Source organism: Pteropus alecto, unplaced genomic scaffold (genome assembly GCF_000325575.1).
Source record: "Pteropus alecto unplaced genomic scaffold, ASM32557v1 scaffold60, whole genome shotgun sequence".
Classification (NCBI taxonomy): domain Eukaryota; kingdom Metazoa; phylum Chordata; class Mammalia; order Chiroptera; family Pteropodidae; genus Pteropus; species Pteropus alecto.
The window spans coordinates 2,194,485-2,219,452 of NW_006430726.1; the positions used below are offsets into that span (position 1 = coordinate 2,194,485).

The window sequence follows — 24,968 nt, forward strand, 5'->3', positions numbered from 1 at the left end:
AAGTGCCACCTTTGTCCCACCCACGAGACCCCTAAAAATACGCCCGGGGCCACTTTCTGAGCACGGAGCACGTGGGAGTCACTGCACGGAGCATTCCCCACACGTCATCTCAGTTCACGCTCTCAACGCTCTATCCAGTACGCACGGTTCATTCACAGTCACGAAAGAGGGCGAGTAAGATCCAGAGAGTCTGAGGGACTTGCTCAAAGCACGGGAAAGCACCACATCCATCCCCGGTTCCAGCCCTGGCCCAAGTCCATCCCCGGTTCCAGCCCTAGCCCAGAGCCTGCGTCCACAGCCACTGCTCCCATCCCACCCTATCGGCATTCGCTGCTGTGTGTCTGTGCATCACGGAGTCTGCGGTTAAGAGCGCAGGTTTCGTCTGAGTCCGTCCCAGCTTCCCCACTGGTCTCTGCTCACAGAGGCTCTGAAACGGCCCACCGTGGGGGACCCGTAACTGCTGACTGACTGCTGGGGAAGCCGCCGCGGCTGACAGAAAACGGTCCGCTCGGCTTCTGCCCAGCCTCGCACCTGAGGCTTCCTGAACAAAGCCAGGCTGAACACACGCGCCGTGGGAGCTCAGAGGAGCCGAGAAGCCGAGAAGCCACGGCCCGTGTCTTTCTCACACTCATTCACATTTTATAAATGCATCTTCTGCCATGTGGCCTATGGGCAAACGGATCAAATTCTGAATTAACCAAATGAAGTGGTGTAATACACAAGCAACATGAAAAGAAGCGAGCAAGCACGTGAAAAAAACCAGCTTTGCAGAGTAATGGAAACGCTAAAGAGATGAGACTAATGAACGACATGGAGACATGTTTAAGAAATTATTATTAAGTGAAAAAAAATAGGGCAGAAATCTGTGGGTTTTTCAAAACTATTTCATTTAAATATGTGTGCAAAATACGCATGTAAATGTAGACACTTAGGTATAGAGCTACAGTTACACGTAGATCCGCGAGCGTGTACATACACTTGCGGTGACACACACGCATTCACGTGCATCACGCTAACAACGGTAACTGCTGAATACCAGAATTACCACTGATTTTTTTCAGTATTTTCTATATTTTCTATGGTAGAGCCGTAAGCCTTCCTGGGGCTACCATATGACTGGGATCCCTGCTTTCGAGAGCCTTTGATGGCCTACAAGGACTGTAGAGACAATGGCAGCTACCCAGCCCACACCAGGACTGCGTCCACAAGCTTCCCAGGCTCCCTCAGAAAAGCCAGGCAGAGGCAACAACATGCAACCCGCTCTGAAAGGCCTCCTCGGCCTCCCTGGCTCCACCACGGCCCGTCCCAGGTCCTCCAAGAGCAATCAGAGACAGGAGCCCATGTCTCTCCACTTGCAGACAGATATGTCTAACGGGGAAGGTTGGGTAAAGCCTACCCACATGCAAAAACTCCTGCACAAAATGGTAAAATGAAAATATCACATAAGCTTGGACCTGAATTCACCAAATAAAGTACAATATCATTCCTAAGTCACAACTGGCACTGAGAGAGGTCAGACTGGACACAGATGGCCGCTGAGGATCCAAGAGATCAACAAGGTGAAGAGGGCAAGCAACTAGGGACCATCCCAAAGCCAGGCCAGTGAAGGAGCCCAACGCCGAGAGCAAACGGCATCGACGTGGTGGTCGGCACGCAGGGGCAGGCCCGGGGGGCTGATCGTCGTGGCTTCCAGAGAATCCAAAAGCAGCCCCGAGGCAGAGATCCCGGCTGGTGGGCGCAGAACCCTCCCCTCTAACGGAGAGACTGACAGCTCATACAGAGGGATTTTAACCTGAAAGAAAGGGCAAGACTCCCAAGGTCTGGAAACTACACCCTTCTCTTACATTCTGTGCAGGTTGAGGACAAAAAGTGTGTCTCACTCATGTCTGCATCCCCCAGAGCCTAGAACAGAGCTGGTACAGAGAGCTCTCATGGGACCTGTAGAATGCTAGGTGTCCCCAAATACATTCCTGCCATTCAGAGAAGCCAAGAATGTGAGATAGGAAGTAAGACCCGCCAGGAGTTCAGAGTCTGCCCTGAAAGGCACACAGCACAAAGGAGAACCGACGGTCCATCTCCCTCGACGTCTGACCTCTCCTGACTCAGATCTGGTGATTCCAAAGGAACAGCCAGTTGATACAACACACACCTCTCCTGACTCCCGCCTCCCACTAGTTCCCACCCTCCTTCGTCCATGCTCCCTCTCATCCACCCTGACCTCGCGTGCTAATCTGACCGACAGAATCATGGAACGCTACAAGCAGAAGAGAACTGGGAAGCCACCTAATTCAAAGCCTTCCTTTTACGGAGGGAAGTGAAGCTCATATGATACCCAAAGATAAATTCGAGTACGGCCAGGGCGAGAACTCTGATTTCTAAACCATCCATGACACTTCCCAAAATAAAAGTCTCAGGGGTCAGAAGACAGACTTGAGTGTCCCTTGTTGGGGGCTAGAGCTTTGCAAAGCCAAACGTGGCTGGAAGACCAACAGGGTCAGCTTCACGCGGGAGCTGGTGAGAAGTGCGGAGTCTCGGGCCCAACCCCAGACCCACCGAGTCAGACGGTGCGTTTTAACAAGACCCCCGGTGCTGTGAATTCTCTAGTGCAGGGCTTCTCTCTCCTGCACTAGAGAATTCCCCCTCTGATGTCCCCGCACAGTCAGGCAAGGAAGCGTCCCTCGTCTCCGTGCCCACCGCACCCCTTCACCTTCCCCGGCCCAGCAGAGTGCCTGGAAATTGATGGCAATAAAAAACAGAACAACACGCTTCTCTCCTCAGCCACGGGAGCCTCTGCGAAGCATTTATATCTCCCCGTCATGCAAACAGCAGGACCTACCGCACGTGGACGAGCAGGTGGCGGGTCACTGGTAAGGGCCCCAGTGAGCAGCAGGAGAGCTGGGTCGTTAAACACTGCAGGGGGACGGGAGTGGCGGCCAGCCCCCACACAGAGGGTGGTGAGGCCAGGGTGCTCCGTCGCCCCACTGAAGGAGCGTGCGGTCAGAGGGAGACAAGGGACCAGAATGGGAGCAGAGCAGCCGGCCGCAGCCTCGTCTCTCGGTCCTTCATCCTAAGCCACCTGGCGCCTGACATTAAGCAAGTCGCTCAGACCTTCCTGAGGCTCACATAAGAAACAGGGACAGTAATTTGTATGTCACAAGTCCATGGTGAGAATTGAGAGCATGTGGATAAAGGGCCAGCCAGCACAGTGCCTGACACATAGTGGGGGCCCAAAAATGAGAGTTTTCTCTGCCATATCTTCATCCGTCTGGCCTCCTTACATCCCAAAAGGCTTGGGCTCTGTCAGAGAGAGGCGGGGAGACCATGAAGTGGGTTAACAACCTAAGCTGCCCACTAAGATCACCTGGCCAGCTTTGGAAACTACTGCCAGCTGGATCTCACCCACTGAGACTCTGACCGCACTGGTCAAGGGAGCGGCCCAGACACTGGCATCCTTAACAGGCTCCCGAGGCTGCAAACCGCAGCCGTAATGGGGCCGTGGGTTACTCACAGCCTCTCTGAATGGAGCAAGAGCCATAATTATTCCTCCCCCCACTACGTTAGTCGAGTGATTACTACATGGCCAGGGACTAAACTAATTCTTTATATACATAATTTCACTTAATTCTCATAAATCCTAGCATAGTAAGGATTATCCTTCTCGTCTGTAAGCTGAAGAAAGGGAGGCCCAAAATCGTTAATGTGTCACCGTAAGTGCCACAGCTTCCAAGCAGCGGAGCTGAGATTCGACCCCAGGCCTGTCTGACTCCGGGCTGTAATGAGTAGCAAGGACATGGCTAGGGAAGAAATCTTAGTGGTGTGGATGCGAGAAGCCGCACGATCTACCTGACTCGGCATGAGGTGGTGGCCAAAGAGCGAGGCACTGAGGGAGACAGAGGACCCCATAAACGCCACGTGATCTTAGGGAAAGGCAGTTCCGTCCTCGGGACCTCCCATCTGCGGGGCCCCGTGGGGCGGGAGGAGGGACGCAATGCATGGGAAGGGAAGAGCTGTTGGCAGCAGGCGAAAATCACCATTTCTATCTCAGGCAACCAACGAGCACCAAGAGAAACCATCCCAGTCCGCGTGCCCCATCACCGCAGTAACAAAACTGGGGGTGCTGCCCGTGGGAGGAGCTCCAGGTTCCAGCCCTTTGGTTGCAAAGTCCAAGGCGGCCAGAAGTCACCCACGCACCTCTCTGCCTTAGGCAGAGTGCTGGCATTAATAACGCTGGGTGAGTGAGCCCGCCGGTCCACTGGGAAAGGCAAGCGCTCATCAAGCCCCTTCCACCGCCCTGCGAGGCGCTAGGGAGGGAAGCCGCGTGACGCCGCCACGACCGGGCGTGCGGGCTCCCCCGCTCGGGCCGGCCAGGGCAGGCCTGCTGGGGCGAGTGAAGCCTGAGCTGAATCCAGAAGAGGACCTGGGAGCTCGTGAAGCTGCGGGGTGGGGACCCTCTGGGCGGTCCACGCAGAGGCGCTGTGGTCTTAGGGAGCACGGAAGAGAGGTCTCCCGTGGCGGGAACGGAACGCTGTCGCGAGGCGATGCTGGGCATGCGGGAGGGCCGGGCCGGGCTGGGCTTGGGCTGCCCTGTCAGGGGTCCTGGGGTGCTGGCATTTCTCCTAAGGGCAGGGGCATATCTGAAATGCCTGGAGCCAATTTCCACTGCAGAACTGTGACTCCGACGCTGTGTAGTACAGAAACCACCCCGAAAGGGCCAGGCCAGAGGCGCGTGGGAGGTCCGGTTAGAAAGCGGAGCTGAGAACCCTGGAGGGAACGGAGGGTGGCCGTGTGCAGAGAGAGACAGGGACAGCTTCCGAAGCTGCTTAGGAGCTGACGCGGACAGGACTGGAGCTGTACCGGGGTGGGCGGAGGTGGAGGGTGGGGACGGGTGAAGGACAGGGAGGTGTCAAGAACGAATGACTCTGAAATCTCTGGCCTAGAGGATCCTCACTGAGAAACAAATGGCAAGCTGGGGGGTCACCCCTGAGCACGACTTGGGGCACACTGGCCCAAATCTATGGAAACTGCTGCTTCTCACCTCTCTCAGCCACCTCTTCCAACCTGAGCCCAGCCCTCCCAAGGCAGGTGGCTACAAATCACGACCTCCGTGGAAATGGAGTTTCTGCCAGGTCATGCTGTGTTGTTTCTGAGAGCTGTGTACTTAGAGAGACAGAAGAAGCCAGCAGAAGCAGCGAGAGACAGAAGATGAGTGGATTAAAGTGCCAGAACCAGGGCCACAAAAGCCTCCATTAACCTGCAGCCAAGTGTCCACCTGAGGCGGGATAAGCAGGAAATGCAGCTGTTAGCTGGGGAGTTTGTGAGCAGACAGGAGGCTCCAGGTGATGGAGGGAAGTACAGAACCAACTGCCAAGGGCTTTCTGCAGCTCCTGGGATGGGGACCCTCCATGACTTCCAGCAGGTCTGGCGTCCCTTCTCCCCTGACTTTAACAAGCGCGAGCATGGCTAGGAGCAGGCAGCGTGGGACTCAGACAGACCTGGTGACCCTACCAGGGTTCTCAGAATCCCAGTTTGCTCCTCTGTTAAAAAAAAGGGATGGTACGGATCTCAGAGTATGGTCGCTTGTCATAATAATAGTAATAACTATATTACCAGCTACTGTTCGGTTGAGCAGTTCTTAAGCTCTGGGTACTGGATTTTAGAATACGGTTCATGTTTTATGCATATGATCTCAGTTAACCCAATAATAAGCCAAGACTTCAAGATCTGATGCGACGAACCAGTATCTCAAGGCAAACCGGGCTCTCGCTAAACCAGAAGTACTGGGGTACTGAGGACGGAGAAAGAGAGGGGCTTGGTAACTCTCTGAGAGGAAGTGCCTCCCCCTTGCCTCTGGAAGCTTGAAGCAAGTGGCAGACACACCTGGTCACCGGGCCGCAGCGGGCTGAAGGGCGCCAGGCCTCCTCCTGCAGCACGCTCTCCCCGCCACGCACAGCACGAAGGGCAGCGATGTGAGGAGGAGCTGGGACCAGGGACTTGCAGCAGCCGCCTTGTGTGCCACTGTTTTCGGCGTGTGGTTTTTCTCCACTCATCCGAAATCGTGTTTCCCGATCAACAGTCATGTTGATCTCTCTGCTTTGCTGCCTGCGGTTACAAGAGCCGCTCTTTGCACTTCCTGAAGCCCCTGCAGAGTTCATGGGAAAATGGGCTACGCAGGCTTGGACGCCGCAGCCATGTAGAAGTTTCTCACCAGCCAAAGCCCACAGTCACTCCTCCCGGGAGCAAGTGGAAGCCCCACGACCCAGAGGAGAAGAAGCAGAGGCGGAAAGAACGGGCCACGACAAGACGGGGGGCGGGGACATTCTGTTGGCGCAGTCTCTGCGGCCTGACTCCGCAGGGGCGAAGAAACCACGGGGGGCACAGGACACTGCGAGAGAGTCAGGCTGGCAGCCCCGCCCCTTCGTCTCCCGTCCCGGCGCCACGGTACGTTGGGACGTCTAAGACCGGTGACGGGGGTGTCATCGAACTTTTGACAAAAACAAAAATGTGCATGTATATGCAAAAGCATATGTGTATACACACGTACACACACATCGAAGTTTAAAAACGAACTGCATACCGGCCTCGGCCACTAGCACGGCCATGGGTTGGGTGGGGGCCGCTGCTAACTTGGCCGTCCGCGGGGTCTGAGTTTGGCGGTGAGAGAGCCACGGGGGGCGGGCAGGTGTGCAGGAGGCAGCAGGGCAAGAGAGGTGGCGGCACAGGGAGAGAGGCATAGACAAGTGAAGTGACAAGTGCACACTGAACTCAGGCTAACGGCTGCCTGCGGGGACACAGGTGTGCACAGGACCGGGGGCGACGGTTACAGCTGACTGAGTTTTATCCGTAAGGCTTTATCTCCTTATTCTAGAAATAAAACCTTAAATGCAAATATAAAACCAAACAGGAACAGTTACTTGTTCTGAATGGTGGGAATGTGGATGTTTCTTTGTATTTTTCTACGGTTTTTTTTTTTTTTAATCTCTCAGAAGGAAGTCAAGTTCATCTTAATAAATCCTCCTCACTCACACACTGCTCCGGGTCCTCAGATGTGGATGGAGGGAATTATTTATGAGGTTCCCCATCATCCCCACTCTATTTCCCACTGCCCAGACACCTCAGATTTGCAAATTAGCTCTAACTAGGCCATTATTGATTTACTAGCTGTGCTTTTTTTTAGGATTAAAAAGGAAGTCATTCATTCCTAAGTTCAACAAGCATTTGTCAAACACTGCGAAGTTTCAGGCATCCCGGGCTGAGAGAGGAGTGGCTTCTGCCAAGTCGACCCTGGTCTAGCGGGACAGACAGAGGATGTGCGAGCAAATCAATCGCAGTGCACTGGGATTAGTGCCGTTTTACTACATATTGTGTGGGACAAAAGAGGGCCCGGTCGACTGCGGAAGGACAGTCGCAGAGCCTGACCGGGCTTTACTCTCTCTGCGACCCAGTGACCCTGGATGTGCCAACCACGCACGGACCGCAACACGCACAGCAACCCAGTGAGGCAGGTAGTAAAACGCCCACTCTGAAGCTGTGGAAACAGGCTGCGAGAAGGTAGGTAACTTTGCTGAAAGAGCGATCAAGTGGCGTCACAGATTCTCACCCGGATCTGAAACTCCCCAGCGGGCGATGGGTGGGTTTGGAGAAACAGAAAGCTGCCTGAGTCAGAATCAGGCGGCTTCGGGCACCTGCGCCTTCACGCTTTTTCCTGCACTGGGGTGCCCCCCGGCAAAAAACGATGACGGGTGTGTGCGGACTGGGTTGTTAGCTTACTCATCCCGAAATGAGACCTAAACTCAATCGGGCTCATAAAGATCAGAAGATGCAGGCTTGGTTCTACACACGGTCAGCCTCTAACTGCAGCCGAGCTTCTTCAAGGCACCTGACTTGAGAATAGAGGATACTTTGCTTCCTCCTTTGGGGATATGTTCTCCTGGGCCAACCAGGGCCAAGGCAGAAGCTCAGCCTGGCAGAGGGGAGCAGAGACGGAGAGGCTGAGGGGGCAGCTGAGGAGCAGGCATCGCCTGGGTGCTGCCTAATCCACCCGACATGGGGACACGCTGTTCCAGAAACCAAATGACAATTCACAGGAAAAATCTGCTCTCTCAGTGCTGCCAAGTATGTCACAGGGTCTCAGCTGGTGGCCTCCTCAGGGGGAAGCCAGTAAAGCCTGAATCTTCCCATCGGTCGAGGCCCTGATGTTTTCTCAGGTGGAAGAAGGAAGGCCCAGGAAGGTTCCCTCCTCGGTAGGAAACTTTGCACAAGCAACAGTGCCAGTCCCAAAGCCAGGAGCCCAGGGATTATGCTCAGGTTGAAGGCTCAGAGCTCACTCGGTGGCGGTTCATCTTCTAAACCTGTGAAGCCCTGTTTGGCACAGGGGATTTCCAGCAGATAAAACATCTCCAATCGAAGTGCCTACCGTGGTCTGATCTCGTCTAAGTCATCTGGCGTCAGGCCAGACCTCTACCCCTCTTTCTAATTTGCCTGCACACGTATTTCTCTTGATCGAAATGCCTCACGTGATTCAGGAACACCTGGCCTGCCTTGCTGTGACTCGCTCATCTCAATCAGGGGAGGAAAGGGCAGAAGCCAGGCGGCCTGGCCTGTGTCTTCCGTCCTTCTGTGCTACAGATGTCTCTTGCTGTATTTCAGTGTTCTACACTTTCGGAGGAGTCGCAAAATCTTTTGAGAATAAAATAAAAGCTATGAACCAGTTCCATCCCGAACTCCCTACTCCGACCCCATGTACCAACACTCAAACACTCGCATGTAAGTCCGGGGGATCACTGTCCCTGTGACTCCCACGCGCACACTGTCCTTCAGTCCCTGAGCCTCAAGGTCAGGACACTCACCGCAGATACCGGTCATGTGTACAAGCCCCAGAAACTGATCTTCCTGGATCCCATCATCCCCGACCTGAATCCCAGCTCAGCAACCTGATGGCTTACCAAACCTTTCGTCGTCCCGGCCTACGCGTCTCCCTAACACCAACCAGCTGGAAGTATATCTTGACATTCACGTTCCTATCTGGGAACTGGTACCCAGCCTCCCTTGAGCCACTTGGTCGGATCCATCCCTGGGACCAGGCAGATGTTGCTAATTTACCGTTCAACCCCTTCCGTGCCATTCGTCTTACCTGAGCCTCGGTGGAGAGCCTCGCCCTACACCCCACCCGGGCCATAAGGGGGCTGAGGACTCTGTTCTTAGAAGCTACCAGCACTTAGCAGTCGTGCGGCGCTACCCAGCCTCCCTTGAGCCACTTGGTGGGATCCATCCCTGGGACCAGGCAGATGTTGCTAATTTACCGTTCAACCCCTTCCGTGCCACTCGTCTTACCTGAGCCTCAGTGGAGAGCCTCGCCCTACACCCCACCCCGGCCATAAGGGGGCTGAGGACTCTGTTCTTAGAAGCTACCAGCACTTAGCAGTCGTGCGGCGCTTGGCGTCCGTTCTGGAAGTCTGCGTGGGGCTACGTGCTGAGATACCACTCACTGCACGGGCAACTTCTCAGTGCCGAGTCCACCCTACGTCTAGCTAGGCTAGTACTTTCTTGCCACAATCCACAATGGCTTCAGCGAGGAATAAACCAAGCTACTCGAATAAAGAGCCCCGTCACCCACCAGTGATGAAGAGAAACTTAAGTCCTCTTCCTTTGCCCTCAAACCCAACCGCCTTCCCAAATTATCCTCCCTGCACCAGCCCAGGTAAGCAGTGTTTGCAGCAGTCACAGCAAAACCAGATGGCTCACCGCTTGGTCTCCACAGATACAAGTTCAATCCATCATTACCAATAACAAAGGTGCGGCAGGAGGAGGGCCACCTCAGCCGAACTCCGGGGGCCCCTCAGAGAGCCAAGGGAGAAGAGAACCGCGTCCTGTGATTAAAAGGAGCCGCGTCCCCCCGACGAGAGCCTCGCCAACGAAAATCCCACTCACCTTTCATTCCGAATTTGGACCGTCGACCGTACTTGTTGATCATGATAAAGAGAACCACCAGCAGGACGCAGGCGAAAGCAGCGAGCCCGACGGCGATGGATACCTGCAAGGGCCCGAAAGCAGAGTCAGGACAGTCACAGGCCACCCGCGCGCCCTCCGAAGTAACACGCGTGCCCACGCGAGAAGAGGCCGATCGCAGCGCCGGCTGCGGCCCTCCCGGAGCTCTGCCGCTGAGTGAAGTCTTTAGAAGAGGTGATTTATGAGACCCTGAGAATAGCGAAATAATAAATTGCACAACTTGGTTTGAGAAAGTTCCACTCTTCAGTGTTCTAAGCCCCTCTCATCTGGGGGCCAGCCAGAGAAGCAAGAAAAAGCCTAGAGAGGCTTCTGTCTTCTTGTTTGGTTGTTGTTTTAATTAGCAAGCAAATTCTGCATATTCATATTGAAATTCTTTACCTAATATTCTTATCCAGGAGATTTTAAGAGATCTGGACTCGAAAAATACCCCTTTCCTCTCCTCCCCCAAGAAATCCCAGGCTCTGACAGTCTGGTGGGTGAAGCGCTTGAAAATCCCACCCACGGACATCCTCTGGGCAACTGGGTACAGCCCCTTCAAGTCTGGCCTGGCCAGACTCCTAAGAGAGCTGGGATTTTCAAACTGTTCTCTTCCGAGCCCCAGGGCTTGGAGCAGATCCTCAAAGACTTCCTCAAACAATGAATTAGCTCATCAAACAAGGAAGGTTCCAACGAGGACGGCATCCATCACCTCACCGCTCCCTCCTGCCATGAGCACCAGCGGTCCAGGTACCCTGATATTCGGGAAAGTGAGATACTCAAGGGAAGTCTGAGGGCGACCTCCTCTTAACCAAGAAGTGACTCACCCCGAAAGTATCTTCCTCCGGTTTGTGGGTCACAGTGATGGGAGGTGTGGGGCTCACTTCGTAGACTGAAAACCAAACAGGAAAGGAGAAGATGAGTTTACTGGCCAGGACAGGCACCGTGCCAGTCCCCCGCAAACTCCCGAAGTCCCTTGAGGGACCTGCTGGAGAGCACCCCCCCTGAAGCCAGACTCCTCCTGCCTGACCTCCCCAGACTTTGCAGGGGTCCCCAGAGACCAGGTCCCCTGTCTGGCCACTTGGCTGGTGCTGACGGCTTAAGGGCACGCTCCACGAGCAACAAAGGACCTTCGCTCCCACGGCCCTGCCCCCATTCCAAAGTAAATAATGTCACCTGAGCGACGTGGGCCATGCGCTACTACATTTCAAAAAATAAAAACGGTTTGGGATCCGAGCCAGGGTCTGGATTCGGCACGTTCTGTCAGTGATGGCAGCTGCTGCTGACAGCCAGCTATTCTCTGCTGCCCCAGGCTCGCTCGCTCCTCACCCTCCACCTTTCCCCGCTTCCGTCCTCAGCGGGAACCAGGAGGCCTGTGGCGCCACCAACAGCCCACTATCTGTCCCCCTAACGCAGACTTCAGAACACAATGGCAGCGCAGGGTAAGCAGCAAGTGCGCCCGCCCAGGAAACACCAGCTTCTCCCAGCAAGCCTGGAGGGGAGGCCCGGGAGCAGTCTGTCCTCCACCTAGGATCGCCTCCTTGGCAAGAGACGGTCCCAATTCGGAATTCTCCGGAGGGATGTTCTGTGAGATGGCAGGTCCTCTAGGACCGAGGACAAATAAAGAATCACGGATGATGTTCGCATCAGTGCCAAACAGCTTAGGGCGTCCTAAACAGCACTGTCTTCTACCTCAGGCCACACAGGGCAGACATGGCAAGACTCTTGCTGTCACTCTCCCGGGGGAGAAGAGGAAAAGGAAAGAACACAACTTTCCCAACAGCCTGTGAGCAGCCCGTGAGCAGACCTTTTAGGATCGTCTAGGTCTGGCTCCAAATCACGTATAAACTGAGCCTCCAAAATCCCATGGAGGACACAGCAGCCTATGAGCAGACCTCGTCAATCGCAGCTCTACAGGGTGGGTCTCGGCCATATTCTGGGGCCCCGAGGCAGGTGAGAAACACTAACAGGTTTAGAGGTTCCACTTTCTCTCCGCAAGAACCAAGATGACGAGCGAGGGTCTGTGTCCCAGGCACGTGCAGCCCCGCATCCTTTCCGACACCACCCTTTCCACCCAGGCAGGGGGCTGGCAACATGGGCAGACCTCAGAAAACCCCCTGGGGAAACTGAGGCACCAAGTGGCGGCCCGAGAGGTGGGGGCTTAGAGCAGCCCAGGAGGGATTTCTACTCTCCGGTTCCCTTCCACGGTTCACTCAGATGCTCTCGGCTGCCATGGGTCTGGGGACGCTGGTGGACCAGGAGAGAGGACCACCTGGACTTGACAGTTACCAAAAGTATCAGAATAAATCAGCTTCAAAGCAAAAAGTAGAGCAGACTTACTAGAGACAAAGTTATCCGTGCTCTCTGCAAAAAAGATAAAGAGATTATTAACAAATGTGATAAAAAGTCGAACAGATGCACTGTCTTCCTACAGTACGACCTCTCCCACTCACCCTGACCCCATGACACCCCAGCAACTGAGAACGTAAATCCTTGGCCTGTCGCCCTCCCCCACACCCCGCTACCACTTCTGGAGCTGGTCTTCCGAGTGCAGAAGGATAAAGTTCTCAGTTTCAAAGGAGGTGGCCCAGCCCACCTGGGGTCTAGAAACCCAACGATCGAGAATTACATCTAAGGCACGATGTCGCTGTCCTCCCTCTGTCGGGTACCCACGGTGAGTGCTAGGGACGTCGGTGGTACATTAGAGCCAAGAAGGAACGCTACAGGATGAGCTTCCCTGGACCCTTCTAGAAAATGCCAGCTATGACCTCAAGATCAAGTTCTTCAAATCAGCTCAGAGTTTAGTCCGGTAGGTCACTGAGATGGGCTTGAGAATCCTTCCAGAACCTGCCCAGGCCCAGACGCAGCTGCGTTACCGGCTCTTTGGCCCCTGACAAAGGCTCACTCATCCTTGCTCGACTTTATCCGTGAGCCAGGGGCTGTGCTAAATGCTTTCTGTAACGTATCGCTCGATGCGTCTAACCATCCTAGGAGGTAGGTGGCATTGTCCCCATTTAACAGATAAAGAAACGGGCTTATAGAGATTTAGTAACTCGTGAGATCTCACTCATCTAAGGAGGGGATTGAATCTGAGTCCGGGCTCTTCGCCACTGTGTCAGAGATTCTCAAACTCCAGTGTGCAACAGAGCCATCCAGAGGGCGATCACGACCATCCCTCCACAAAAGAAATGAGGGCTCCTGGGAGAAGTACATAATTTCAGGGCTGGGGTAGAGAAAGTACAAGATGTGTCTGGAACATTCTGTGGTACTAGAAAGTAAAAAAAGTACTCAAAAATTAACGGGAGCATGGAGAAAGCACACAGGGGCCCACGTGAAGGGGTTCCAATGGCCAAATCTGGGACAATATGAACAGCAAACTAAATGACAATCAGGGATTGTTATAGGCTGAATTATATCTGCTCGAAATTTATATGTTGAAGTCCTAACCCCTAGTACTGCAGAATATAACTGCATTTGGAGACAGAGTCTTTCTTTGAAGACGTGATTAAGTTAAAACGGGGTCATCAGGGTGGGCACTAATCCAACAGGACCGGTGTCCTTATAAAAAGCAGAGAGTAGGACACAGACACGCACTAAGGGACGACCACGCGAGGCCGTGGGAAGAAGACGGCCATCGGCCAGCCAAGGAGAGAGGCCTCAGAAGGAACCAACCCTGCCAACGCCTTGATCTTGAACTCCTGACCTCCTGAACTGTGAGAAAATAAATGTCTGTTGTTTAAGCCACCCGGTCTCTGATACTTTCTGATGGCAGCCCTCGCAAACTACTACGTGGATTGCAGACCGTAGGACAAAATAAATACCCGTAACTCCGTACCAAGATAAAATAAATAACTGATTAAATAAGCGAGAAGGAAGAAGAAGCTCTCTCTCCCTTACAGTGGAATTCCAATTAATAAACGTGGAAGAAATGACGGAAATACCACAGTAGTAGCTGTTTCAGGCAAGAATCATCAATGGATGCTAAAACCGATGTGTGAAAAGGTGAGAAAAAACGAACTTTCAAAATACTATCTATATTAATAGTGACTGTTTTCTCTTTTCAATGGAGAATCCTGCCTGATTCTATCCTGGCCAAGTAATAAAGTTAACAGCGCCGGGAATAATATGGACAGACGTCATGCACCCGACGTGACGTACGGAAAGGGCCGAGCATCACTTCTGTGATGTTCTTGCCAAAAAATGCGTTACTGGCATTTAGTTGTGAGAAAACGTAAAGCAAACCCAAATTGTAGGGCAGTCTAGAAAATAACCAGTGAGTATGCTTCAAAGGCGCACAGATCACGAAAGACAAAGACAGACTGAGGAACCGTCCCAGATCCAAAGAGAATCGAGGGACAGGGCAGCGAGGCGCAGTAAGTAACCCGGACCTGCAGCCTAGGGCGGGAAAGGGGGACCGGCAAGACCTGAGGAGGGTCTGCAGATTCGCTAGCAGCGTCGAGCCGAGCCATTGTCCTGGGGCTGAGCACGACAGTAACGTGTGGGAAGCAAGATGAAGGGCAGAAGTAGTTCTCTGGGCTACTTTGTAATTTTTTTGGCTGAGTCTCAAACTATTGCAAAAAGGAAAGTTAAAAATCTTTTTTCAAAGCTGTTTAAAGAAATACAGATGATCGGTCCTCCCTGCAGAGCTTCTGACTCAGGTCTGGGGAGGGTCCTGAGAATCTGCCGCATCCCCACACGTTTCTGGCTGATGCCACTGGTCCCTTGGGGAACCACAGCACTGTACTGTGCGTCCTCCGGCCACAGCCTATCGCACCCTGAGCGCTAAGAATGACTCATTCGTTCATTCGTTCGTCATTCATTCCTTCTTTATGGGTCCTGTGTGTCCCAGGCCCCCGCTAAGCCCTCAGCCATTGTCACCATACCTCCAGTAAGTACACACAAGCAACACTCTTCTCTAGCTACCCGGGAAACGATACTTCCTGTGAGGGAGCCCTTCCGAGAAAATCCTGGGTACGGTGAGTACTGTTAAGAGGTTGCTTGTTGTTGTCATTTTGTGTTGTCTTGGGGGACAGCAATAGAGTTTTGTCTCAATTCCTGAGGGTGTCCTACATGCCACCACATGCTTCTAAACTGCAGGTGACTGAAGGCCTGATTTGGGGGGAGTGTGGAGGAGGGGGGTCTAGTCTTGGCTTCAGAGCCTGAGAAACGAGAGGGGCCAGATCTACTATTATTTTTCCCTGATCTTTCTGGGAAGGCTCCCGTGTCTCGGAGAATGCTCTCACGTCACCAGCCTATGAATGCTTCGCTCCTCTGCAGGAGCCTGGACACCTCCCTACATCCGGGGAGCACGTGAGCTGGGGATGAGGAGGTGTCCCGGCTGCACTGGAAGAGGATGGGTCCCAGGAATCACCCTCACCCCCGACCCCCACCAGCAGGCTGGAAGGACGACTTGACCCGTGTGCCAAAGCACCATCTGAATGCAGTGGGGGCTGGGGGGTGAACGCAATGCACCTGTCTCTGCCAGTCCCAAAATTGCTCAAGAACGGCCCTGTGGGAAAGCCGGTGGGGTCTGGAGAAGGAGAAGAGAGGTCAGCGGCCTGTGTCCAGAGAGAGAGAGACATACTGAGAGGCCATGAGGAAAGACGCCCGGCTTTGGACGTGAGGAGGGAGGGGTGGGGGCTGCGCCAGGCACCGCGAGCCCTGCGGGTCCACCCGGCAGCCCTGTCCACTCAGCCGCGCCCACGAACGGAGAGAAACGCGGCCCCTTCCCTCCCCGGCACCAGCAGCCTGGGGCCGCGCTCTGCTCTCAACGAGCTTCTTAAGGGAAGCAAACCGGCCGTGCCACAGCTGAGACACTGAGGCAGGGGGTTCTCCCACTGTCTGCACCCAGGCCCCAAGGGAATTCCAGTATCACTGTCATAAAAATCAGGATGAAGAGAGTTCCCGGCCAAGCGCACAATGAGGATTCGAGAGTGATGGCGGTCTCATATTCCTAAATACGCCGGGTTTTCCCAGATGTTTGCGCGCACGCGCACACACACGCGCACACGCACCACCACCACCACCCCCATAGAGCTTCTCTGGAAATGGAGACAGAAACACCGGCATTTGTACTGCACTTTACAGAAAGCTTTTCTAGAACGTTTTCGTTATGACGTCCGGCCCTGAGGAAGCCCTTACTGACGGATGCCTCTGCGTTCGCAGGTTGCTCCACTAAACATATTCATTCTAATTAAATCTCTCCCACGAGTCTCCAGTCTGTGACCAGCCAGGAAAAGGGACCCTTACCTTCAGATCTGTGTTCCTCAAAAAACAGATCCCCTATTAGATGCCTTTGGGTGATTTTTAAAAATAATAATAAAAACAAACAGTAATTCTGTGCTTACTCTACGTCAGGCACTGTTCTAAACACTCTACGTGGATTACTCCACGTATGTGAATTAATCTTCACCACAGCCTCTGAGGAAGAAGCGAGGGGCTGAGTAACTATCTTGAGATCACAGAGCTGACGAGCAACTGAGCAAGAATGTGAACACTGGAACGTGGCTCCGTGACCACGAGCCCAGACGGAACCGCCTGAAGACCTAGGACTCGGAAACTCACGGCATCTCTCCCTCCCGAGATGCCCACGGCTGGCGAGCCTTGCCTCTGTCCAGACGCGGTGCTAAGCACTTGGCACACTTCATGTAACCCTCACGGCAATTTAGGCAGAAGCTGTCACCCTTCCCATTTCACGAGCACTTGGCACACTTCATGTAACCCTCACTTCTGCCTCAATTTAGGCAGAAGCTGTCACCCTTCCCATTTCACAGATGAAGCAACGAAGGCACAGAGCAGTGACTGTCCTTCTCTGCCTGCCCACCACGACCTAAGCCCCATTCAAGAAGCGCGGGCCACCTGCCTGGTGGGGCCACAGATGGCATGTGCACCTCAGTCATGTCTGAGTTCAGACTCTTGCTTTTAATGTCTCTGCTTTGCTGCCTGGAAGCCGGAGAGGGGCACGCATGACAAATACGATGTCCCTCCACCCCCATGGCACGAGAGGAGAGCAGGATCCACAGCCGCCTTTGAAGCCGGAGCTCAGCAGGTGTGAGGTTTATTGCCTGCTCTCCTAGATCGTTTACTCTCCTGAACATTTAGCCATTTTGTCACTTGACGAGACTGGTCCATCTTTTCCCCGTCATTGCCTTTTTATCATCCACTGATTCCTTTAAGCTCGTAAAACAAGCAAACCTCCGCGCAGGGTGGCCTTGGCCGAGTGTAGACGGGTCTGAGTCAACGACTGCAGCGCGCTCTGTGTCTCCGTCCTCCCTCCTGCCCCCGAGGGCCAAGGCAGCAGGTCACAAACCATGGAGCATCTGAGTCACGTGGGGGGCTTGTTAAAACACCGACCGAGAGGCCCCAACCCAGTCTCTCGTCCAGGAGGTGTGGGTGGGGCTCGAGAAGTGAGGAGTTGGAGGAGAAAGACGCTGCCGACGCTGTGGGTACGGGGCCACCCCCTCCGAGCCACGGGCCTGAGGCCAGGGTTAGGCGACAGGGTATCCAGGGACCACGAGAAGGGGCCGCTGTGTCTCCTGGGGATAGAGGCCACGTCTGTGCGGCTGGGAGGACACAGGAAACCGCTTCTCTCCCAAGGCGGGGAAGGGCAAAGGAGAAGACGAGCCTCCCACACCGCCCCACGGCCCGGGACACCCCGTGGGGGCGAAGCCCGCGTGGCTCGCCGCCCCCTGCCCCCGACAAGCGTGACCTGAGGGGCTTCACACCTCGCCCACCAGGAGTGCAGACTGTCCGCTCTGGAACAGAATTCGTTCTCTGACCGTGAGATGGGCACACGCAGGACACAGGGCCGCCCCTGCCCTTATGCCACCAAGGCCTACCCCGACTTTGTGGCCCACAAGAGCAGAGTATCTCCACTTCTAAGAGCCACTGTCACCACAGTGTGGGCCGGACGCTCTGCCTCCCGTTAGAGAGCCCCACAGGCCCACAACGAGAAGCGCCCTGAAGCCATTTACTGGGCAAACTGGGATGATGCTGGACACGGACCCGACGGTCTCGCCAGGGTCTCAAACACCAGCGCGTCTCGATCCTCTCCTGAGCTTCGGCTCCGTCTTCCCCGGATTTCAGTGGCAGGAGCCACGCTTCCCACGCAGGCTCATTTCTCCCAGGTTTCACGCGCAGAGCCTCTAGTTCACGTTTGCTTGCGCTAAGGTCGATGAGGCCTCCCCGAGCGCCCCCCTGATCTCTGGGGGCCATGAAGTCACATGAGCAGACGCTGCACAGTGCTGGCTCTTGCTGCCCCCTCTGTGTGTGTGACATCAGTCTTTACACTTGCCTTTATCTCAACAGGACCCCCCACTTCTGGAAATTAAAGGCCAAGAGGTCACCCAGCCTGTTCCCAGCAGAAATCACCAAGGTCGTCACTGACAGAGACTCATCTATTACTGGACCCACCAAGAGATGCTGCAACCACGCCCCCCAAACTCTGGGTGTTTTCCTCCCTTCCAGCTTCAGGAAGGCATCTGAAATGCCCATAAAGAGAAAGACAGAATCACCTCCCAAATAGTCACGCAAAGTTCTTTCATTACTGCAACTACCCTGCTCCACTTGACCTTCATTAGCTCCATCGCAGGCTGACGACACGAGGCAGCCCCTGTCGACTCGCCACGGGACAAGGAAGAAAGGGGCCACACACAGACTCCGAAGCTGGGACCCTAACCAAGCCGCTACTGAGCAGCAAGCAGAAGACGGTCAGTCTGCTCGCCTGTAAAATGCGGAGCTGAAAGGGGGAGACCCTGCAGCCCCCTGCAGTGGGAGGTGATCGAACCATCACCGTGTGCCCAAGCCTGTGACGTGTGCTTTATATACCTTAAGTCATTTAAAGGCTGCAAGATTCTCACGGCAGCAGTGTAACCATGACCATCTCCCAGAGGCGGGAACTGAGGCTCTGGAAAGCAAACTATCGTGCCCAGAGTGTCCCCACAAAGAAAGGCCAGGTCGCAATTCTCTGCCGCTCCTGTCCAGCTCTCAAGCCCCCGCTTTCTCTACTGCACGCCTTACGTGCACAGCCGCGTTTCTCAGGGGGTTGTGCCGTGACGGCTCTTGGAAAAGAGGCTTTACGTAGTTTACGCAACATGCTGGGGGTGGCTGGTGTCCCCACGTGTTCGGTTGCCCACGGTAACTATTAGCGCTGATGCTGCCTCTCCTCCCAAGCTGCCGTGGCCGCCCCCCAGCTCCTGGAAGGAATCAGTGCCCTCACCTGGAAAGGGCTCCTTGAGGAAGTGGCCATTGATGGTCTGGTTGGCTGTGCCCAGCGGGTTCTTGGCGACGAGGGTGTAGTTGCCATTGTTGTAGTGGGTGGGCTTGTTGAAGAGCAGGCAGCCCTCGGAGACCTCGCCCTCCTGGTAGTACTCCACCCGGATGATCCTGGACTCGCGCAGGGGCTGCCCGTTGTGCAGCCAGTGCAGCGTGGGCGGCGGGTTGCCCCGCACCACGAACTCGATGCAGTGCTCCAGGCGCAGCTCGGGCTCCTCCAGGCTCACCACGCGTGGGGGGTCTGCAGGGGACAGACCGGCTGAGGCCCCGCGCACGGAGGCCCGGGCCCTGGAGCGGCCTTCCAGGGACCGCCACGGGAATCCCCACTCTTCCCACCAGCTCTGCAAAGCCTGAGGGAATCGGGGGTGCCTCCCAACCACCCCCCGAAAGAGGGGAAGAGATGTCTGTCTGCACCCAAATGCCCTGGATCCATCACAGCTGGAGACCGCCCAGGGGTTTAACGAGAGGCAGACCCGGGGCAAACGGGGAGAGCCCTGGAGGCATCCCTGAGGGGGGGACACCTTCTATGAGGGACAGGGAGCCCTTTCTGGGGCTCCCAGCCCGGGACTGACTGCCTCAGTCCTGCCCGACAGGTCTCTCTGCCTCTGCCCCACCCCGGCCTCCCACAGGGGTGTCCCCTTGGTCCGCAGCCGGCCCCCGCAACGGCGTCCACTCACAGTGGACGGTGAGGGAGACGCTGGCGTTGCTCATGCCCACCACGTTCTCTGCGATGCACGTCAGGGTGAAGCCGTTGTCCTCACTCGTCACGTTCACCAGTGTCAGGTTGATGGCATGTACGTTGGTCCAATTCAGATTTGTCTAAAACCCCAACAGAAAGAAAACGATCGAACAGTTCCTGCAAGGGTGACTGTCGCCTAACCCCAAAGAGCTTCAGGAAGCAAAAGGAAAGCTGAGCAGAAGCGGGTGGAGGCCTTTCCAGGGGCAGAGCACGGGCCACGGGCCAGGCCCCGTCCAGTCGAGAGCGCGGGCCATGCTCACGTGCACCGGCTGCGGTGAGCGGCGGCACGACACCCATTTGACAGGTGAGGAGACTAAGACACAGAGGTTTCCTAGCACGTCTCAGATCAAGCTGGCTAGAAAACACTGCAGCTGGATGGGACCCAAGTCTACGCCTTTCTTCCTGGGGAGCCAGGACCACAAACGTTCTGTCTTCTTCCTTTTCTCGTCTCTTGCTTCTGTTCATGGTTTAGCTCATTAAGACTCAGAAGCAGTGGGTCCCAGGCCTCCTGACGGGGCCAGAGCCGAGGATGCCTACCTGGTGGGTGTTGATGGACTGCAGTCCAGAGACGATCCAGTCCACATCGGGCAAGGGGGATCCAGAGCCATTGCAAGTGATGACGGCGTTGTCACCCTCTCGTACAGTCAGGTTGACATGGCTCACGCTGATCTCAGGAAGGTCTGACAGAAAGGACAGTGGGAGAAAAGGTAAGCAAACCCTAGCAAACCTCTGTCCACGGGGTCGATGACGCTTCTTGCTTTGCCCAATAATGACTCCAACACCACCTGCCTGAGCTCTCAGAAGGTCCCCAAGTCCCTGAAGTGTCACACCACCTCCCCAGTAGACATCAGAACTCAGAATTGAAGCCCCTGTAGTTGGACCCTCCTACACGGCACGGAGCGGGCAGGGCAGATGCCCACGGAACGCGGCTCTAGCAAGATGTCAGATGGCATCTTCCACTTTGGGCGCTGGTTCTCAAAAATCTGCTCTGCTTCAGGCTCCCGTGGGGAGTTTGCTACAAGTTCGGATTTCTGGGACAGCCCCAGACATCCTGATCTTGTATGTCTGTGGCTGGGCCCAAAAATCTGTTCTTCTAAAAGCACCTGAGATGCTCTTGATGTGGGAGGTCCACAGACCACACTGTGGGGCACCCGCCTTCGGGTTCGGCTGACAAGTAACTCCCAAGAGAAAGGGCTCCGGTTCCATGATACACTAACCCCTTTCTGCACTCCTGAAACCAGCCTCCTCTTGGCTGGCTGATGAAGGGACAGGAATGGTCAAGGAGGTAACAGGTGAGCTAGAGCTGCACCCAAGGCAGAGGTCAAGGCTGGGAGGGCGGCGGGGAAAGGAAGGCCCTGGGCCCCCAGGCTGGCGTGCGGCACCATCTCTGGAGCCTGAGGGACACCCCCCTCCCCCCGGAGCCGGCAGGGCCAGGCAGCTCGCTCACCACACTGGCTGATGTTCATGCGGAAGAGGGGGAGCTGGGAGCCCTCAGCGCTGACGCAGTAGAGGTTCTGGCTGTTCAGCCTGGCCTCCCCCTGCTCCTGCCACAGCTGCATCCAGCGGATGTCACAGCTGCAGTTGAAGAAGTTCTGCTCCAATCTCCTGTGGGCGAGAGGAGAGGGAAAGGCACTCCTGAAGCGAAGATGGCCCAGTGCCCTCCCAGGGCTGTGCGAACGAGGGGCCCCCACCCACTGTTCAGGGATTAAGGACAGGGGTTCAGCAAGGCCTCGAAAGAAGTAAAAAAGCTAAGTATGAGTTCGTTCATTTATTTAGTTTTTAAACCAATAAACTCATTCGAAAGAAAGAAATCCACTCCACTTAATTCATTTGACAAAGAGACCCTTTTAAACACGCCAGCTTGGGATGTTCCTCTTCTCAAAACCCTCCAATGGCTTCCCACCACATCGAAAGTCAAAGTCAAAGGCCTAAAGGATCCGTGCCATTCTCCGCCCCCTCTGAATTCATCTCCTACCTGGCCCGGCTCTCTTCTTCAGCCACACTGACCTTGCTGTCTGTCAAGTTCACTATCATCACTGACCTGCTCCTGCCTCAAGGCCTTTGCTCTTGTCCCTTCTGCCAGCAGAGTTCTCACGCCTGCCATACCTGTTAGGCTGCCTCCCTCGCTTCATCAAGGAATCATGAACTCTTCTCTGACTCCTACAGAAAGCCACCACCAACCTGTCCTGACACTGCCCAGTCCCGTGCCTACTTTCTGCTAGTATGTGTCACTGGCCAGCATCACTTTAAAGATGTATTTGCTTGTTTGTTTATCACTTGTCTCCCTCCCCTCAAAATAAATAAGCTCCACGGAAGCCAGAGACGTTGTCTATTCAGTTCACTGCTGAATCCTCAGTACCTACAACTGCTCCTGCTACATAAATACCCGTGGAATGAATAGGAGGGAGGGAGAGAGGGAGGGAGGGAGGAAGGGACATGCTCCCTAGGGAGTAAGAAGTTAGCTGTTTCCAGGATTTGCACAAAGCCCATCTTGGAATCAGCTTTAGTTTATGGTTTCAGCGAAATCTTTAATAAGCACCTGTTCCACGTCTGGCTGTGGGCGGAGTGCTGTTGATACGGAGAGGAATTAGACAGTCCCTCTTCTCTAGGAACACTTAGCTTGGTGAAGAAAAATGCCTGATGGAGTAAGAGTCAAGTTCAAGGCGTTCTTTCTCCACTAATTTTCCTTGTGACTTAGAGGGAGTCACTTCCCCTCTAGATGGGGTTACATCATTAGGGGGATAATGAAGGGCATTAATTGAAATAAAGGGCACCCGATAAATCTGAGTGCCTGGGCAGTTAGGGAGGACATGACTCTCTTTCTGGAGCAGTGAGGAGATGAATCTGTTGGTGCTCAGAAGGAGGGGTACTCAGGTACCTGCACTAAGACCAGGATATTTTTGACAACTGATAAACCCCAACATACTGAGCGTGCTCTTGAATTAATCGGCTTTCAGGAAGAGTGAGGCCACTGTGGGAAACGCGTGTTCTCCAGCCAACAGGACAGCACAGGCAGAATGTGCAGCACCTGCAGGGTTCCCTGTGGGTCTAAGAGTTCCCGTGACTCTTCTCTGCTCACCGTATTCTTTCAGGAAGAAAGAAGGGAACCGACCTTTATTGAGCATCTTCTCAAGAAGATGCTAGACTAGGAGACAGCCAGTATTGTCTCCATACAGAAGATGGACCCTTTCTCAAGTTTGGAGGGGTTAAGTCACATGCCAAGGTCCATCGGTTGCTGTGTGACAAAGCGGAGTCTGTCAGACTCCAAACTCATGGGGTCGGAGCAGAGCTGGGAGGTAGCGAGAGAGAGACGAGGTCTTAAAGGAGGAAAGGGAAGGACGGGTTCCAGAAGCCTTGGAGGCATTTGCCCTGGGGTTAAGGCAAGATGCCCCTGTAGCTGAGAAAGGAGAGGAAGGGTACACAGGAGAAAATGACAGAGAAGACAGAAAATAAGCAAACGGTAACATCTGCATCGCATTTACCACGCGCCTAGCTCTGTGCTGAAAACCTTACGTGCATCATTCCACCCAACCCTGGCAACAAGGAGGCAGCGTGGGGAAGGGGACGTCCAACGGCTTCCTTAGGAAAAGCAGAAGGTCACATTAGCTGCCCAGCACTGTGGGGGGAAGGGACGCCTGAGCCCGTGGAGCAGCGGTTTGGGGCCGCGTGGAGAGACGTGGCAGGCCTGCTGGAATGGCACGGAGGGTCCCGATGCTTGACTATGCACACCGAACCAGGGCAGCGCGGTGTGTCCCAGCTGCGTTCCCGACGAGATGTGGTCATTCATTATTAAGGAATCATAAAAACACAAATCATCCTCCTGGGTGGAAAACACCAGACAAGTGAGGGGCCTGGCTAGGCTGCTCCGAGCCACAGGTGGGCACTTTATTCAGTCCTGCCTCTGGTCTGAGCCCGGCCCTGCTGCATATCCTGGCATCCCAGGGCCCCCGGCATGGCCGACAGTACCCAAGTGTCCAAGGCTGGCGGGAGAATTAGCTGGGGCACCTGGGACATGCCTAGGACACCGCCGGGCACGGAAATACTGACAGCTGTTTTGTTTCCTTCCACCCTTTTCCTCCAGGACCTGATCCAACAGAACGGATGCACCATGAGACCTAGTTCTTTCTTCCAATCCAGTCTTCCGGAAACTGCAAAAGTACCCTGAGTTATCCCCTCGACCCTCTGGACTTCCGTCCTAGAGAGCAAGGCGGACTCAGCAGAAAGCATTCTGAGTGTCAGAACAGTGGCGCCGTAGCCATCACCGAGCAAACCCACCATCGCTGTCACGTCCTGACGTGAATGGCAGGGGCGGAGCAGGGCAGGCCCTGGGTCTAAACGGCGCTGTCCGTCCTCCCAGCAGATCAGGGCTGTAGCAGAGGAGCCTCCGGCCAGGGCTGCGGGGCAGACTCGGGGACCTGAAGTAAGGCTTTCCTGCTCCAGCAGTAATGCAGGTGGCCCCATGAACCACAGAGCAGCTGCTGCTTCGGGGCAGAGCTTATCGCACCCAGCCCCTGCCCCGCGGTGGCCCGGGGCCCAATCGCAGGGCCCTCGGGGGGTCCCACAGATTAACTCAGCCCCATCTGGGCACATGCACCAGACACCTTGCTGCATAGCCAAGGCCGAGACGGGGTGTTTGGAAAACACCGATTCGCCGCCAGTCATCGCTCTGTTTTCCTCCCTGTTTTACAGCGTCGGTGCTACAGGGGGTAATCCTCAGGCCGAGCAGCAAAAATGTGGAAGGGACTCAGATCTGCTGTCACAGAGAAAAGCAAGCCCAAAGGGCCAAGTCATCGGCACAGGCCTCCTGGAGACAACAACCGTCTGACGGAGAAAAAGTACACAGAAGATCTGACTTGAGCCAGCCGTGCCACCTCGAGCAAACAGTGAATTGAATAGTGTTCCCCCAAAATGTGTCCACGTCCTCATCCCCAGTACCTGTGAATGCGACCTTACAGAGTCTTTGCAGATATAACCA

The 24,968-nt window shown here is 54.9% G+C and overlaps 1 protein-coding gene across 6 annotated transcripts in view; it reads right to left on the reverse strand.

Annotated features, from left to right (window-relative positions):
- The window catches only part of NTRK3 (neurotrophic receptor tyrosine kinase 3), a 317,641-nt gene that overhangs the window by 195,290 nt on the left and 97,383 nt on the right, over positions 1 to 24,968 (reverse strand). For 4 of the 6 annotated variants that reach the window (XM_006905251.1, XM_006905250.1, XM_025050453.1 and 1 more), the window contains exons 5-11: positions 21,441 to 21,598; positions 20,531 to 20,673; positions 19,932 to 20,073; positions 19,199 to 19,495; positions 12,322 to 12,345; positions 10,809 to 10,873; positions 9,928 to 10,030 (exon numbers count right to left, since the gene is read on the reverse strand). In XM_006905251.1, the coding sequence (XP_006905313.1) occupies positions 9,928 to 10,030; positions 10,809 to 10,873; positions 12,322 to 12,345; positions 19,199 to 19,495; positions 19,932 to 20,073; positions 20,531 to 20,673; positions 21,441 to 21,598 (932 nt within the window). The remainder of the gene's footprint in view (positions 1 to 9,927; positions 10,031 to 10,808; positions 10,874 to 12,321; positions 12,346 to 19,198; positions 19,496 to 19,931; positions 20,074 to 20,530; positions 20,674 to 21,440; positions 21,599 to 24,968) is intronic. The other 2 variants (XM_006905249.2, XM_015593605.1) reach the window with 1 other exon arrangement.